We start from the raw sequence: 15,884 nt of genomic DNA, 5'->3' as shown, positions 1-15,884 counted from the left end.
CCTTGACATGGTTCCAGGGAATCAGTAGCAGCAGCTGGGTCGACGAATGCAAAGATGTGCAGGCAAGTGCTCCCTCATGGGACCTGGCTGCCTTATATGTGCCCTTCTGCCCAGTCTCATGCACAGGAGTACAGAGAGATTGGTCACTCACATTTGCATCCTATGTTTCCACCAATCCCTTCAAACCTAGCAGTCTGTGGGTTCTCTATCGGTTTCATTCTCCTGCATGATGTCAGCCCCACAAACACATTGCAACAAAGTAGACAAATTCCAACTGACTTCTGCTGTGCACCTTCCAGAACAATTTCGAATTTTGAACTTGGTCTCCATGACAACCAGCATGCATGTAGGCCTTAATACTTGTCCCCTATGTAATTTGGAGCATCACACACAGGTACGGTGCGTGTGGGGGCCCTAGGGCACCCCAAATGCATGGCAACGGCCCGTACATGCATGCCTACGCTCTCCATCACTATGGGTCTGCACGCGTATGCGTACCCGTAGTGGTACGGACCGTACACTCGCATCTACGCTCTCCATCACTATGGGTCTGCACGCGTATGCGTACTCGTAGTGATAGTGAGCGTAGATGTGAGTGTACGGTCCGTACCACTACGGGTACGCATACGCGTGCAGACCCATAGTGATAGTGAGCGTAGATGTGAGTGTACGGTCCGTACCACTACGAGTACGCATACGCGTGCAGACCCATAGTGATAGAGAGCGTAGATGTGAGTGTACGGTCCGTACCACTACGGGTACGCATACGCGTGCAGACCCATAGTGATAGTGAGCGTAGATGCGAGTGTACGGTCCGTACCACTACGGGTACGCATACGCGTGCAGACCCATAGTGATAGTGAGCGTAGATGCGAGTGTACGGTCCGTACCACTACGGGTACGCATACGCGTGCAGACCCATAGTGATAGTGAGCGTAGATGCGAGTGTACGGTCCGTACCACTACGGGTACGCATACGCGTGCAGACCCATAGTGATAGTGAGCGTAGATGTGAGTGTACGGTCCGTACCACTACGGGTACGCATACGCGTGCAGACCCATAGTGATAGTGAGTGTAGATGCGAGTGTACGGTCCGTACCACTACGGGTACGCATACGCGTGCAGACCCATAGTGATAGTGAGCGTAGATGCGAGTGTACGGTCCGTACCACTACGGGTACGCATACGCGTGCAGACCCATAGTGATAGTGAGCGTAGATGCGAGTGTACGGTCCGTACCACTACGGGTACGCATACGCGTGCAGACCCATAGTGATAGTGAGCGTAGATGCGAGTGTACGGTCCGTACCACTACGGGTACGCATACGCGTGCAGACCCATAGTGATAGAGAGCGTAGATGTGAGTGTACGGTCCGTACCACTACGGGTACGCATACGCGTGCAGACCCATAGTGATAGTGAGCGTAGATGCGAGTGTACGGTCCGTACCACTACGGGTATGCATACGCGTGCAGACCCATAGTGATAGTGAGCGTAGATGTGAGTGTACGGTCCGTACCACTACGGGTACGCATACGCGTGCAGACCCATAGTGATAGGGCCGTACACTCGCATCTACGCTCTCTATCACTATGGGTCTGCACGCGTATGCGTACTCGTAGTGGTACGGACCGTACACTCACATCTACGCTCTCCATCACTATGGGTCTGCACGCGTATGCGTACTCGTAGTGGTACGGACCGTACACTCACATCTACGCTCTCCATCACTATGGGTCTGCACGCGTATGCGTACCCGTACTGGCACGGACCGTACACTCGCATCTACGCTCGCCATCACGATGGGTACACATACGGCAGCACTCCCACAGTGATTTGGGAACATGCACAGGCCCTCTCAACAGCAGTACGGCGGATTTTACACATCACTGTGGTGATAGGCGACACACATGTAGGAATAGGGCGGACATACTTGTCCATGGATGGACATACTTGTCCAGGAATGGACATCAAGGCATCGTCTGTGCATTACCACATGTGTGGGGCACAGGTGTCACAGGCTGTGATGTGGAACATGCCTCCTGAGTGGAGAAGGCACCAGATGTATGATGAGATGTGTACATGTGTACTGTGTGAGGGTGCAATGTGTGCCAGGCATGCCCTTGACTCCTTTGACATGTGTGCATGTGGGACTGCGCACTTGGGGTGAGCGTCACTGGCATGGCACGGACACCAACACACGGAAGTGTCCCATGATGCCCGGTACAGGGGTCATGACACATGACTTATCACTACCCACAGTGCACAATGTGACTATGCCATATATGTGTCCGGGATTTACATCAGGTTGATGTTGTAGCACCCTCAAAAGCTGCAGCCGTTGCAGCAACCAACATGTGGCTGTGTGTAGATTGTCATTGCACACTGTTCCCAACACCATGCCACATGTGTTATCGGATGTGAGGTGCACATGTATGCAAGGGACATGGAGTAGCGTGACAAGGCCATGTCAGCAAACTCACAAGGAATGTGTGGTGAGTCATGACATGTGCACCTTCATGGCAAGGTGTGTGGGCTGGACTAGTGTAATGTCATGTGACCTGTGGCTCAAGTGTTCCGCTGCCAGTCTCTGCAATCGGCATCACACTTCTGCTGATGTGTGGGTGTATGTCACTCCTGTCTTGCGTCGGGCAGTGCACTTGCACTGGGACACAGCTATTTCCATGGCGTGGCATGGGGAGGTTCTAAATCACCGTGTGTAGCTGGGTCTTGGAAGGAGTGTCACCTTGCATCCATACGTGTCCTGGGCATGTAGCACATGCCTGACTCCCTATGTGGCATGTGTGTATTGCCAGATTTACATGTGCTCAGTAGACATGAGTTGTTCTCGTAGTGCACTCACTCTTCCTTGTCACTTCCAAATTACTGCAGAGCGCCTCCTGTTGCCCGAAGAATTCCAGACTTGGCCACCATGCAGGAGAATGACAGGATCCGGCTCTACCGCTTCACCCAACCGTTGATTCTGGAGCTGACGGCGAGACTGGCACCACACCTGCAATCGCAGCACAGGTATCCTACGGCACTGACACCCCAGCTGAAGGTAATGGCTGCCCTACATTTCCTTGCCACGGGTACCTTCCAAAATACCATAGCTCATGTTGGTGGCATGTCCCAGAGCATGTTCAGCGGTGTGCTGCATGATTTCTTGGAGGCCATGTTGATTCACCTGGATGACTTCATCAAGTTCCCAACCCCTGAACAGATGACTGAGGTCAAGCGTGGTTTCTATGCCCTGGGAGGGATGCCCCATGTCATTGGGTCCATAGATGGGACACATGTAGGTTTGGTACCACCACACGCACGGGAGGTGGCGTACCGCAATCGGAAGCACTACCACTCCATCAATGCCCTTGTGGTGTGTCTGTCCAACATGGTGATTTCACATGTCTGTGCTCGTTTCCCAGGATCAGCACACGATGCCTACATCATGAGGCGTAGCGGGATGCCTGATATGATGATGCAGCTGCGCAACGAACGGGCATGTGTTGTTGGTGGGTACAGTCTGTCTGTCCTGTATTCTGTTTGGCCGAGCAGCACTACCGCTTCGCCAGTTCTAACGATATCCATGTGCTTTCCATTTAGGGGGCGCTGGCTATCCCAACATGCCTTGGCTGCTGACACCTCTCCGCAACCCCATCACGCCGGCCCAGCTCCGCTACAACACCGCCCATGGCCGGACAAGGCGAGTGATAGAGAGGACGTTTGGCATGCTGAAGAGCCGATTCCGGTGCCTCCACAAGACCGGCGGCGCACTCCCATATGCCCCGGCAAAGGTTTGCAAGATCTTCATGGTCTGCTGCATGCTGCACAACATGGCAGTTGAAAGAGCTGTGCCACTCATCCTGAATCAACATGACGAGGACCATCCACCCGTGGAGGACGAAGGGCTTGGCAATGGGGCTAGTGATGTGGAGGATGTGGAGCCGCAAGAGGACATCCGGACTCGGCTCATACGCGACTTCTTTGCTTAGTGGTGAGTACCAGGGTCTGAGTGTGCACGCCTTGGTCCCCGTGTGGCATGTGTTGTGATGCGTGTCTCCACCTGCATGTATGGCACGTGAGTCAGAGGTGTGTGTGGGTGTGTCACTGGAGTGATGGTGGCAGTGATGGTAGTATTTCCCCACTCATAATTGTGACCTAGCATGTTGTCATCCATACATGTGTCGAGTCAATGCACATGCAAGTGGCTGTGCTTTTTGTGGCTGACTTCTTGTGTGTCTCTCTTCCCCAGGTACCTGCGCATGCCGTCTTCTGGTTGCATTGTTGTGGCACTGCTATTCCTCATGGACATGGCATCGTGGGCTGACTCAGCGTTACAGGCACGGACACGTTTGGAAGTCTCCATGGGGTAAGGGATGCATCTGGGGTGTATTGGGTCTGGCAGTTGTTCACGATGTGTGCACACTGCCCCGTTCGGGGTTTGGTTCCTCTGCAGACATGTGGCATCCCCATGGGACACGACATGCAGCTGGGTACACCTGAATAGATGGGCTGCCTGGTTGTCAGTCATCAGTGATGGGATAGTGGATTGTGATGAAGGCATCAATGTGTGTGACACTGCCCTCGGACACATACGGTTAACATTGTCTTGACATGGCGTGGGACTTCCACATCAGCGGATGTATGGTGTATGGCAGTCTCTCCGTGAGCAGCTGTGGGTATTTAGCTGTTAGCCGACACTTGTGTGCCAGTTCCATGGCTATCACGCATTTGTGCTGCAGAAGGGGGTGCCAGTGTTGGAGCCACATGTTACTCCACATGATGTGTTCATGTGTACTTCAAGTTGCCTCTGCAATCCCAAACACATGACTATTAAAGGTGTCCCTATGCCTCCAAGGTGCCTCTTCTCAGTCAATGCTGGTGTGTTGGCACGGTGCATCCTGCATGTCTGGCATGGTATTCCCTGATTGTGGCTATGTGTCAATGTGTCGAGTGGCAAGATGCAAGCTGTGTGTGTGTGCTGAGACTGTGTATTGGGCATGATGTCCATGACTGTGTGGGTATTGTGACATGTGCCATCCCCATGCATCCAACGTTGTCCATGACCCCATTCTCTGCATCCACCGGACTCAAGCTTGCAGGACATGGTTCTGCCACCTGTCTACACGTACCTGGGTGCCCCCCAGGACACGGGCCAGGATCCCTGACCTCTGCGCATGACTGTTGCTGTACTCAATGTGTCTGTCAGCACGGTTGTTCGGCCACCCCCTCAGCTGGTTCTGACCATCACGGGTGTGTATGGTGCTCCATGTCTGTCTTGCCTAAAAAACTGTGACCCATGTGTCCTGTGCCAGACTCAGGCCCCAGGGTGTGGATGGGTGAAGTGAACAGATGACTCAGGCATGTTTAGACTGTACAAGACACATGTTAGGTAATAATGCTACCAGCAGGCATCTACTCTTAATAGTGTGATTTATTATTGGGGGGGGGGGACAAAGTGAGGGGCTTTCCGGGATTAGGGAATCCAAAGTTCAGTAGGGGAGTTGGTGTCCTTGCCATTGGAAATCCTCAGAGTCCATGCCACAGTCTTTGTCAACATTGGTCAGCCAGTGACCAGCAGGGCCATGTGGCAGAGAATGTCTCTTGATGCTGTGATGCTGTTGCTCCAGTGGGCCAGGTGCCAGGCCAGGTGTCCTGGGAGATGGTGATGTAGCAGCCACCCTCACGGTCCTTTCCGTGGACGACCCGGCTTCCTGCGGGGAACCTCAGCAGCAGGCCGTGACGACGTCTGGGATGCTCCGTCGGATGTTTCCTCCTCCTCCTCATGATCCCTCCCTGTGGGTGGTGATGTTCTCCGCCTTCTGGCACAGGGAGGGTCGGCCATGGTGTCGGCCATCCGACGGAGTTCAGCGTGAATCCCCTGGGACGCCGTCACTTGCTCAGCCTGTCTGTCCTCCATCCTCCGTTGGTGTACCTGTAGACAGGCTATTAGCTCCGCATGTTGCTGGGCCTGCTGGACCTTGATCCCCTCGAGGACGGACACAACCTGGGCCATGCCCGTGGTGTCCTGCCGGTATGAGTCCAGGATGTTACGGACATGGGAAAATACCGGATCCCCAGCCAACTGGTCAGGCTCGCGCCTCCGCCGTCCTCCACTCCCACCACCCCTGCCCACTTGCGTCTGGCCTGCACTTGTGGGCACATCGGGTCTCCGGGACCCCTGAGGGGTGGCATTGGCGTTGTCGCCTGCCTCCTCCTGGGTGCCCGGGACACCGTGTCCCTCCTGGCGAGCCTGGCTGCATTGTGGTGTTGGGGCAGGGATCCTGGGTGTCTCCTGGGATGTGGCAGGAGTGGGGGTGGTGGTTGGCACGGTTGTACCTGACGCAGGTGCTGCAGGTGGTTGGACACCAGAGGGGCCAGGTCGGTCGGGGTCGTCCGCAGAGTGGTGAGAGTGGTCGCTGCCGGTGGGATCGGTCTCCTGCAGATCCGGGTCCTGTGAGTGTTCCCCCCCAGTGTTGGGGGGTGCAGCACGACGTTGACCTGTGTGTGAGAGAGGAAATGTTAATTTGGATCCATGCAACATCCATGTTTCATCCGTTACAAAGTTGGCACATTTCCTCTTGGAATTAGGATCTGTCTTGCATTCCACTCACAGTGCACTTGTGCATGTGTGTGTCCCTTGGGCACCAATTTGGCCCCTTTAACTATGTGTGGCACAGTCTTACTTGCTGCGTCAAGTGTGACTGCAGTCAGCAGTGGAGTGTGCATGTGTGCCGAGCTATGCATTTGCGCCTTCCTTGTAGCACTGTACATGTGCACATGGAGTGGATCCACACACTTATATGATGCAGGTGGCTGTCCTTGTGCTCGTGTACAGGTTGTGACATGGCCCTGCGTTTTGCCATGATGAAGAGGGGGGGTTCTGGCACTGGCCACCCTTGTCTACATGCACGCAGTCCACCTGCTGACGAGCAGACATTCCCACACACCAAAGGACTGATTTGCTCTCCCTGTGTCTCCCTCCTTCTCTGTCCCCCTCTCCCTCCCTCTCTGTCCCCCTCTCCCTCCCTCTGTGTGTCAGCCTCCTCCCTGTGTCCATCTTCCTGTGTCTCCCTCCCTCTCTGTCCCCCTCTCCCTCCCTCTCTGTCCCCCTCTCCCTCCCTCTGTGTGTCAGCCTCCTCCCTGTGTCCATCTTCCTGTGTCTCCCTCCCTCTCTGTCCCCCTCTCCCTCCCTCTCTGTCCCCCTCTCCCTCCCTCTGTGTGTCAGCCTCCTCCCTGTGTCCATCTTCCTGTGTCTCCCTCCCTCTCTGTCCCCCTCTCCCTCCCTCTCTGTCCCCCTCTCCCTCCCTCTGTGTGTCAGCCTCCTCCCTCTGTCCGTCTCCCTCCCTCTCAGTCCCCCTCTCCCTCCCTCTGTGTCCCCCTCTCCCTCCCTCCGTGTGTCACCCTCTGTCACCTTGGCCCAGCTTCCTGGGCACACACTGTTAGCAGATCTTTGAGTGGCCCTTGGCCTGTTGATGTGAGTTTGTTTCTGATCTCCAGGCACCCATTTTGTCTGCTGTGTGTCTGTGCGCTGCTGCTGTGGTGGTGTGTGCTGCCACTCTTTCACACTGTTGGCTGTTCATTAGCTGCTGGCATGTGCAAAACAGTGCCTTCACCCCCATGTGTTGATGCAAGGCGTCCGCCATTTGCTGGCAGGTCATTCCTGTGTTGGGACACAGTGTTTGTCTGGCTGTGACCTAGGCCATATGGGCAGAGGGCATTGTTGTCTGCTTTGGAGTCGCACTATGTGATTCTTGGTGCCCACCCTCCCGCCATCCGGGTTACCGTGTCATGTGTTGTTGTCTTCTGTGGCCTGTGACTTGACATTGTCCAGCTGGGTGCATGGGGCATGGTGGCAGCAGTGGCATGTGCCTGCTCATGGAGTGTGGTTGAGTAATGCGATGGCTTGTGGTGGTTGCGTGCCTGTTATTAATTTTGGTTGTGGTTGCAGTTCCCCCCATGTGAGGTGCGTTGTTTGTGTACTCACCCGGGTCTCGGAGTCCTTCTACTCCTTCAACTGCCTCCACCGGCAGTATGGCCATCACCCTCTCCTCCCAGGGATGGTACTGTACGGCTCTGCGGGAGGGCCCTCCTCCGGTGGCGTTGGCCTGGTCGTGTTCCTCCTGTCTCTTGGCTCTGACCCTCCTCCGCAGATCGTACCACCTGTTCTGGCAATCCTGCTTGGTCCTCCTGGTGTCCGCAACAGCATTCACAGCATCGACGATGGTCTGCCACATGGCTGTTTTGGCTGCCTGGCTGGTGCTTCTGACCAATGTTCCAAAGATCTGTGGCTCGACTCTGAGGATTTGATCAACAAGGACCTCCAACTCTCGGTGACTGAACTTTGTATTCTTGGTAGTGGGCATGGTGAGGGGTGTGGGTGGGGATGGTGTGGGTGTGGGGGGGGTGTGGATGTTGGGGGGGGGGTGTGGATGGTTGTGTGTGTGTGTGAATGTGATGAGAGGGTGTTTGTGAGGGTGGTCGTGTGAAGGTGTGCAAGTGTAAGATGTGGTGTCGCTTGTAGTCTGGTTCTGTGGTGTCTGGCAGCAGTGGGTCTGTTGCAAAGGCTCATGGTTTGTGTGTGTGGGCCCTTTTCATTGGTCCATGGGTGGGTGTGGCAGTGTTTGAATTTTGGGTGGGTGTGTTATAAGGAGTGGTGGTGTATTGGGCCTCTGTTTGTTTTTGACAGTTGCAGGTCAGTGATTGTGTTATTTTAGTGGTTGTTGGCCATGTTTAGTGGCTGTGTGCCTTTCGAATGGTGTATTGTTGAGTTGTTTTGTTTTGTCCTTGTTGTGTACGTGCGTTTTGAGCGTGTGTACGGTGTGTACATGGGCCATTTGGTTGTACGATTTTGTCCTTGTGTGTGGCTTTGTACGACTCGTACATGCGGTTGTGATGTTGGGGCATGGGGTGCGCTCCGTACTTAGGAGGTTGTGTTGGGGGTGCGCCAGGAACGTACTGGGGTGGGGGTACGACTGGAACGTACTGGGGTGTGGGTACGACTGGAACGTACTGGGGTGTGGGTAGACGGGGCTATGACACGTCCTGGGGTGGGGGTGTGGCTCGCACGTACTGGGGTGTAGGTACACGGGGGTACGACACGTACAGGGGTGGGGGGGTGTCCATGGACGATGGTACGACACGTACTGAGGTGGGGGGGTGTACATTGACGGTGGTACGACACGTACTGGGGTGGGGGTACGACTGGAACGTACTGGGGTGTGGGTAGACGGGGCTATGACACGTCCTGTGGTGGGGGTGTGGCTCGCACGTACTGGGGTGTAGGTACACGGGGGTACGACACGTACTGGGGTGGGGGTACGACTGGAACGTACTGGGGTGTGGGTGGACGGGGCTATGACACGTCCTGGGGTGGGGGTGTGGCTCGCACGTACTGGGGTGTAGGTACACGGGGGTACGACACGTACTGGGGTGTAGGTACATGGGGGGTACGACACGTACAGGGGTGGGGGGGTGTCCATGGACGATGGTACGACACGTACTGGGGTGGGGGGGTGTACATTGACGGTGGTACGACACGTACTGGGGTGGGGGTACAACTGGAACGTACTGGGGTGTGGGTAGACGGGGCTATGACACGTCCTGGGGTGGGGGTGTGGCTCGCACGTACTGGGGTGTAGGTACACGGGGGGTACGACACGTACAGGGGTGGGGGGGTGTCCATGGACGATGGTACGACACGTACTGGGGTGGGGGGGTGTACATTGACGGTGGTACGACACGTACTGGGGTGTGGGTACGACTGGAACGTACTGGGGTGTGGGTGGACGGGGCTATGACACGTCCTGGGGTGGGGGTGTGGCTCGCACGTACTGGGGTGTAGGTACACGGGGGGTACGACACGTACTGGGGTGTAGGTACACGGGGGGTACGACACGTACAGGGGTGGGGGGGTGTCCATGGCCGATGGTACGACACGTACTGGGGTGGGGGGGTGTACATTGACGGTGGTACGACACGTACTGGGGTGGGGGTACAACTGGAACGTACTGGGGTGTGGGTAGACGGGGCTATGACACGTCCTGGGGTGGGGGTGTGGCTCGCACGTACTGGGGTGTAGGTACACGGGGGGTACGACACGTACAGGGGTGGGGGGGTGTCCATGGACGATGGTACGACACGTACTGGGGTGGGGGGGTGTACATTGACGGTGGTACGACACGTACTGGGGTGGGGGTACGACTGGAACGTACTGGGGTGTGGGTGGACGGGGCTATGACACGTCCTGGGGTGGGGGTGTGGCTCGCACGTACTGGGGTGTAGGTACACGGGGGGTACGACACGTACAGGGGTGGGGGGGTGTACATGGACGGTGGTACGACACGTACTGGGGTGGGGGGTGTACATTGACGGTGGTACGACACGTACTGGGGTGGGGGTACGACTGGAACGTACTGGGGTGTGGGTAGACGGGGCTATGACATGTCCTGGGGTGGGGGTGTGGCTCGCACGTACTGGGGTGTAGGTACACGGGGGGTACGACACGTACTGGGGTGGGGGTACGACTGGAACGTACTGGGGTGTGGGTAGACGGGGCTATGACACGTCCTGGGGTGGGGGTGTGGCTCGCACGTACTGGGGTGTAGGTACACGGGGGGTACGACACGTACTGGGGTGGGGGTACGACTGGAACGTACTGGGGTGTGGGTAGACGGGGCTATGACACGTCCTGGGGTGGGGGTGTGGCTCGCACGTACTGGGGTGTAGGTACACGGGGGGTACGACACGTACAGGGGTGGGGGGGTGTACATGGACGGTGGTACGACACGTACTGGGGTGGGGGGGTGTACATTGACGGTGGTACGACACGTACTGGGGTGGGGGTACGACTGGAACGTACTGGGGTGTGGGTAGACGGGGCTATGACACGTCCTGGGGTGGGGGTTCGACTGGAACGTACTGGGGTGTACCTAGACGGATGGGGGTATACATATACGGGGGGTACGTGTCGGCCGTACGGGGGCTGGGGGGAGTGTTGGGCGCGTATGCGGGCACATGTCTCCATGGTTGCTGTAGGAGTTCGGTGCGGACGGTGTTTTTTCCATACGGTTGTAACCTCGGACGCACGGGATGGATCGTGATTCCTAGGTCGGACTTGGTTTTTCACGTTTGTAAGGTAAATCGTCCGAGGACGTGTCGGACACATTTTCCGACCCGGGGACGTGTGGGGAATGATTCCCAGTGCGGTTCGTATTGACTTTTTACCATGCGAATCGTGATTGCCAGTTCGTACGGCACTTGTACGATTCGTACGGTAAAAAGACCCGATACGAGTCGCACGGGGGAATTTTTTACCGGATCGTGATCGGCACCTAAGTGTAATCTATATCATTGAATTGTATTATTGAAAATTTCAATTTTATTGTATATTGTCATTTCACTATATGTGATTTTTTTATGTCTTCTTTTAATTAAAATTGTGAACTGCATTATTTGTTTGTTTTACTACTTCTGTGCTTTATCAATTTGAACTATTAGTCGTATATGTTTGCCTGGGAACTATACTTTCCATTGTGAACCGCCGTAAATACACCATGTTGTCTTTTTATTATTGTTCATGCCTATGTATTTATATTGTAATATTTAATTCCTAAGTATTAAAATGCCTACAGTGTTTAATTTCCTATCTCGTTTTTCTTCAATCTTTGTAGTGACATAATATATTGTTTCCCCCTCCCTCTTCTTCCCCCCTTTTTATACTCCCCTCTTGCACACAGCATGTTTACTGTAACCGTTGCATTTATTATCCCTTTATATAATCTCAATGTTAACTAAGATTCATTATGCTTATTATACTGCTGTTGTTTTTTCCTCAGGTTTACAATAAACTCAAACTTAAAAAAATAAAAGCTCTTGGAAGGAACGGTGTGTTCTCTGTCTCAGGCAAGACCTAAAAAGTAGAGGAACCACGAAGAGCAACATAGAGGTAATAGAAGGAAACTCAAGTCATATCAGTGGCTTTATTTTAAAAAAGAAAATATTTTATTTAAATAAATATATATTAAATAAATATTAACATATACTTATAAAAATGGACATTTAGTATAAATAACATACAACGTTAACTTCTGTTCTGTCTGCAAATATTAAATAATACACGTTTGAGACAAAGTGCTGTTGTTGAACTATCACTCTGAGATGAATCCACAATCAGATTCTGCGGTGAAAGGCACAGAGTCCAAATTTCACCCTAACACACAAACACTGTATCGTGCTTGACTATGCCTTGAGGTGATAAGTGCAACAGCCACATGGTGGCAACATACTTCACAGGTGTCCTAATCTGGGCACTTGTTGCAAATTGTGTTAAGACACACTCACGCTTCCTGTAAGAGGATCCGAGTTGCTTCAGGAATGTGAGTGACTCAAATCTGTTTCAGGCACATAAAACTGTCTACCAATGCAGCAAATGTATACAGCACCATGAGTTCAAGTGTAGGAAAATGACCTAAGTAATGCATCACATTCCTTCAACAAGAATGCACAATTCTGCTGGATTTATGTTTGCAATTTTTCTAAAAATTCAGTGCAGAAGTAATTTGCTACTGGTGTCCTCTATAATCGCAGCTGATGGTTGGGTGTGCTGGTCCTGCAAGAGGAGGAAAGAAGGATGAGGCACAATGCGTTGTATCTTCAAGATGGTCAAATAATTGGATGTCATAACATTATTGCAGCTGGTTGGTCGTAGTAAGCCCTTGGAGAGGAGATAAATGCTAAACCAGCTTGTTGCACACTTCCATGTACGCTGCACACTTGACGTCCTCATTCAGCAAGCGAAAGAGATTGAGGATCACAATCTCCTCAAGACACTCTTTGGATTCCTAGAAAGGACAGAAGGGTTTAAGTTACAAACTTTAATAAGGCTCCCTCTGCCCACTCCTGTCCTCCTTACTGCCCACTCAGTCCCCTTTGCAACATTACATTGCCCCATGGTTACCATCTCTTTGTCCTTGTTGAACTCCTTTAACCACTGGTCCAGGTGCTGTGAATGGTGGTTCCTATGGGTCCTAGACTTCACCTGAAAGATGATTTGAGAAAGAAACATGAGTATTTTCCTGGATAATAATGTGTAATTTTTGTCCCAAGGCCCCACAATGCCATGTAGTGGTAGAACTTAATCAGCATGATCAATACCCTGAATGATTCTTAATGCTGAGGTGTCAGATGTTCATTACAATGGAAGTAACTGCAAAAATCCATTTACTTCCAGGAAAGAAATTCTAACAGCTGGGAAGACATAGGGAACAATCTCCTAGAGGTGTTAATAAGGTAAGTATGTGTACAGAGTCTGGGGGTAATACTTGAAGAGGTCCCAAGTTCAGAACATAGATCGGGTCTAGATTTATCAGTTACAGAATCTATGGTCAGTCTTTGGCCATTACTTACGCAGTGCCTCAGGTTCTCTCGGATGGAGACCAGCAGATCCAAAGGTTTGGATGCCTCGGTGGACAGCTCAGGATTGCTGATGTTCCTCAAGATATGAATCGCCAGTGTCACCTTCTTTTCAACAATAACGAGCCTGTCATGGACCTTAAAAAAGAAGAAAATAGCTGTGATCATCGTGTGACTCATGGCGGACCAGCTGGATGGACCTCTTCAGTAGGAGGTGCTTTTTGTCTCTGCCAGTTAGTGCTCGGCCTCTGAGAACAAGAGATCTTACTAACACAGCAACAATACACAACAGCATCATTCTGTAGTGATATGGGGCCTTCAGAGGCAGGTTTCTCTAAAAATGCAGAACAATATGAGTGCTAAGGAGAGTGGAAACAGGATGGTGGTATAGGCTAATTGGACAAGGAGCAGAGATTCATAGCGAGATGTGTGGATGCACGGTGAGCCCTGGTTTCATGCTCCTCTGGAATCTCTTACCATGAAATGGAACACAGTTGGCCTCAGATTGAAGAGCTTCTTAGAGCATTTCCGGATAATTGGCAGCATCGTCTCCTCCTATGACAAAGTATAAAGACATTGTAATGAAATGTTTGTGTAACGAGGAACAGTTTCAGACATCTGGTTACACCTGGTTAACAATCAGATATAGGAATGTATAAACTGCCTCCACCATCAGCTCTTCACTGCATGTTCACATGTATGGTATCTCTTACATGTTGGCCTCCATAGATGATAGGACATCTTCTCCCCAAGAAATGTTTTCAAGCTTTTAATGTTTCATTATATGTAAGGGATCGTTCAAAGCTCAGTAGGTCTTTTAGGATCTTCCCACCTTGATAGTCCTACAGATCTCTAAGGTTTCTCATAAGAGATCTGTTTTAGTGACCAACTTATAATGATGTCTACAATGTTCTCCACAGAACTGGTAAGTCATTGATAGAAACACAGAAGACATCAACAAAATGTATCCTTTAGAATGAAGTCATCTTGTGGGTCCTCTCTCAGTTTCTTTTGCGGTGTGCAGTCATAGCACTTCAGGAACTAAGATATGAGAAGGAAGTGTATGCATTTCACATACTCCTGATCTCTGTTCTGAACCACCCCTCTGTAACTTACGTATTTATCCCGCAATTTCTGGATGTCTCTAAGGTCGGATGATATGAGCGTCTTATACTGGGCAATGCGGCACATCTTCGTGGTTGTCCTCCTGGGGAAAGCCTCTGCGGTTAGAACAGTCATGGCTACCATGGCCAGCATCATCGTCTTCGACTCCATTTCTATGGGCAAAAAGAGCAACCCAAAATATATTTAGTGCTTCTAATCTCAAAAACTATTTTGAACTGCCATATGATTTGTAAATTCTGTGCATGAAGCTTTTTTATTATTAGTGGCTCAAAAGAATATGTAGAAACATGATGTGTTAAGAAGTATGCTTTAAGTAATAGCTCATGGTGCAAATCATCCTAGCTTGAGTGTAAAAGAAAATGCAATCATGGAAGCCATCTTGTATTATCATAAGAAGAGTATCATGCTGATCATAAAACTTGGCACTACAAACTGGTCATCATATTCACTCTTAGAATCCTACTAATATAATCCAGCAGCAAGAAAGGTACATCTAAGTTAAAATGAAAACCGACCAAAGATAGTTGCATCTTAGTGACCATAGGCAGATGTACAATGGCATCAAGAGACATTCTGTTTCCCACTTTAGAATTTACTTTAACAGCACCATTCTTTGTGACATAATTGAAACATGACCTTAAACTTCCTTTATATGCCCCTCCACTTCCTTTAACTGCCAGGACTTCTTCCCCCCAGTTTTAACTATGCCTTTCATATTGTCGGTGACAGCACAGATATCTCTATTTGTTCAGTTTAGCTCTGGATCTGATGCTGCTTTGGCAGCACAAATACCCCTCTGCTTGCAGTGTAGGTCTGGCTCTGAGAAAACCTAGGGCAACCCAGATATCCCTCTTTCTTCAACCAGTTTTGTCACTGATACTGCCTATGAGATCACAGATATTCCCCTTTTCCAGCTTAACTATGGCTCTGATGCTTCCCCTGCCAGCACCGGTAGCTGTCTCCCTCCAATTCCTGTCTGTTTGTTCTCGGGTGATGCCCGTGACAGCATAGATCTCCCTCTTCCTCTAACATGGTTTTGACCCGTATATTGCCCATGACAGCACAGGTTTCCCTCTTTCTTCGTCCCAGCTAGGTCCCTGATGCTTCCATTGACAGCTCGGTTATCCCTCTTCTACTGTGCTCAATCTAGCTCTTCTCTGATGATGTCTGTAACAGCCCCACTACCCTCTTCCTCCAGCCCAGTTTGGACTCTGATATTGCCTATGACACTACAGATTTCCCTCTTTTCCCAGCCCAGCTTAATCTCTGAGCTTTCATTGACAGCACATTTATCTCCATCACTCTTGTTCCAGTACAGATATCACTGACTACTGACATCAAGGTG

At 51.7% G+C, this 15,884-nt stretch overlaps 1 protein-coding gene across 1 annotated transcript; it reads right to left on the bottom strand.

The window, feature by feature from the left end:
• Positions 1–12,735: 12,735 nt before the first annotated feature.
• LOC146797791 (interferon lambda-2-like) lies at positions 12,736–13,960 on the bottom strand. The gene is made up of 4 exons (XM_085627654.1): positions 13,892–13,960; positions 13,409–13,552; positions 12,960–13,040; positions 12,736–12,843 (listed from the first exon to the last, which is right to left on the bottom strand). The coding sequence occupies exons 1-4, from the start codon at positions 13,958–13,960 to the stop codon at positions 12,736–12,738; spliced, it is 402 nt and encodes a 133-aa protein (XP_085483780.1).
• Positions 13,961–15,884: the final 1,924 nt, after the last annotated feature.

The sequence above is a fragment of the Triturus cristatus genome, chromosome 9 (genome assembly GCF_964204655.1).
Source record: "Triturus cristatus chromosome 9, aTriCri1.1, whole genome shotgun sequence".
In the NCBI taxonomy this organism is placed as follows: domain Eukaryota; kingdom Metazoa; phylum Chordata; class Amphibia; order Caudata; family Salamandridae; genus Triturus; species Triturus cristatus.
The sequence above is the reverse complement of the archived record's forward strand: the minus strand, read 5'-3'. Positions and strand labels throughout refer to the sequence as shown.

Bases quoted from the DNA above. Each gene is read 5' to 3' on its own strand.
- LOC146797791 (XM_085627654.1), bottom strand. From the start codon at position 13,960: ATGCTGCCAATTATCCGGAAATGCTCTAAGAAGCTCTTCAATCTGAGG. The intron at 13,553-13,891 runs GTAAGAGATTCC...TTCTTTTTTAAG, and splicing joins CAACTGTGTTCCATTTCATG to GTCCATGACAGGCTCGTTAT. The intron at 13,041-13,408 runs GTAAGTAATGGC...ATCATCTTTCAG, and splicing joins GAGAGAACCTGAGGCACTGC to GTGAAGTCTAGGACCCATAG.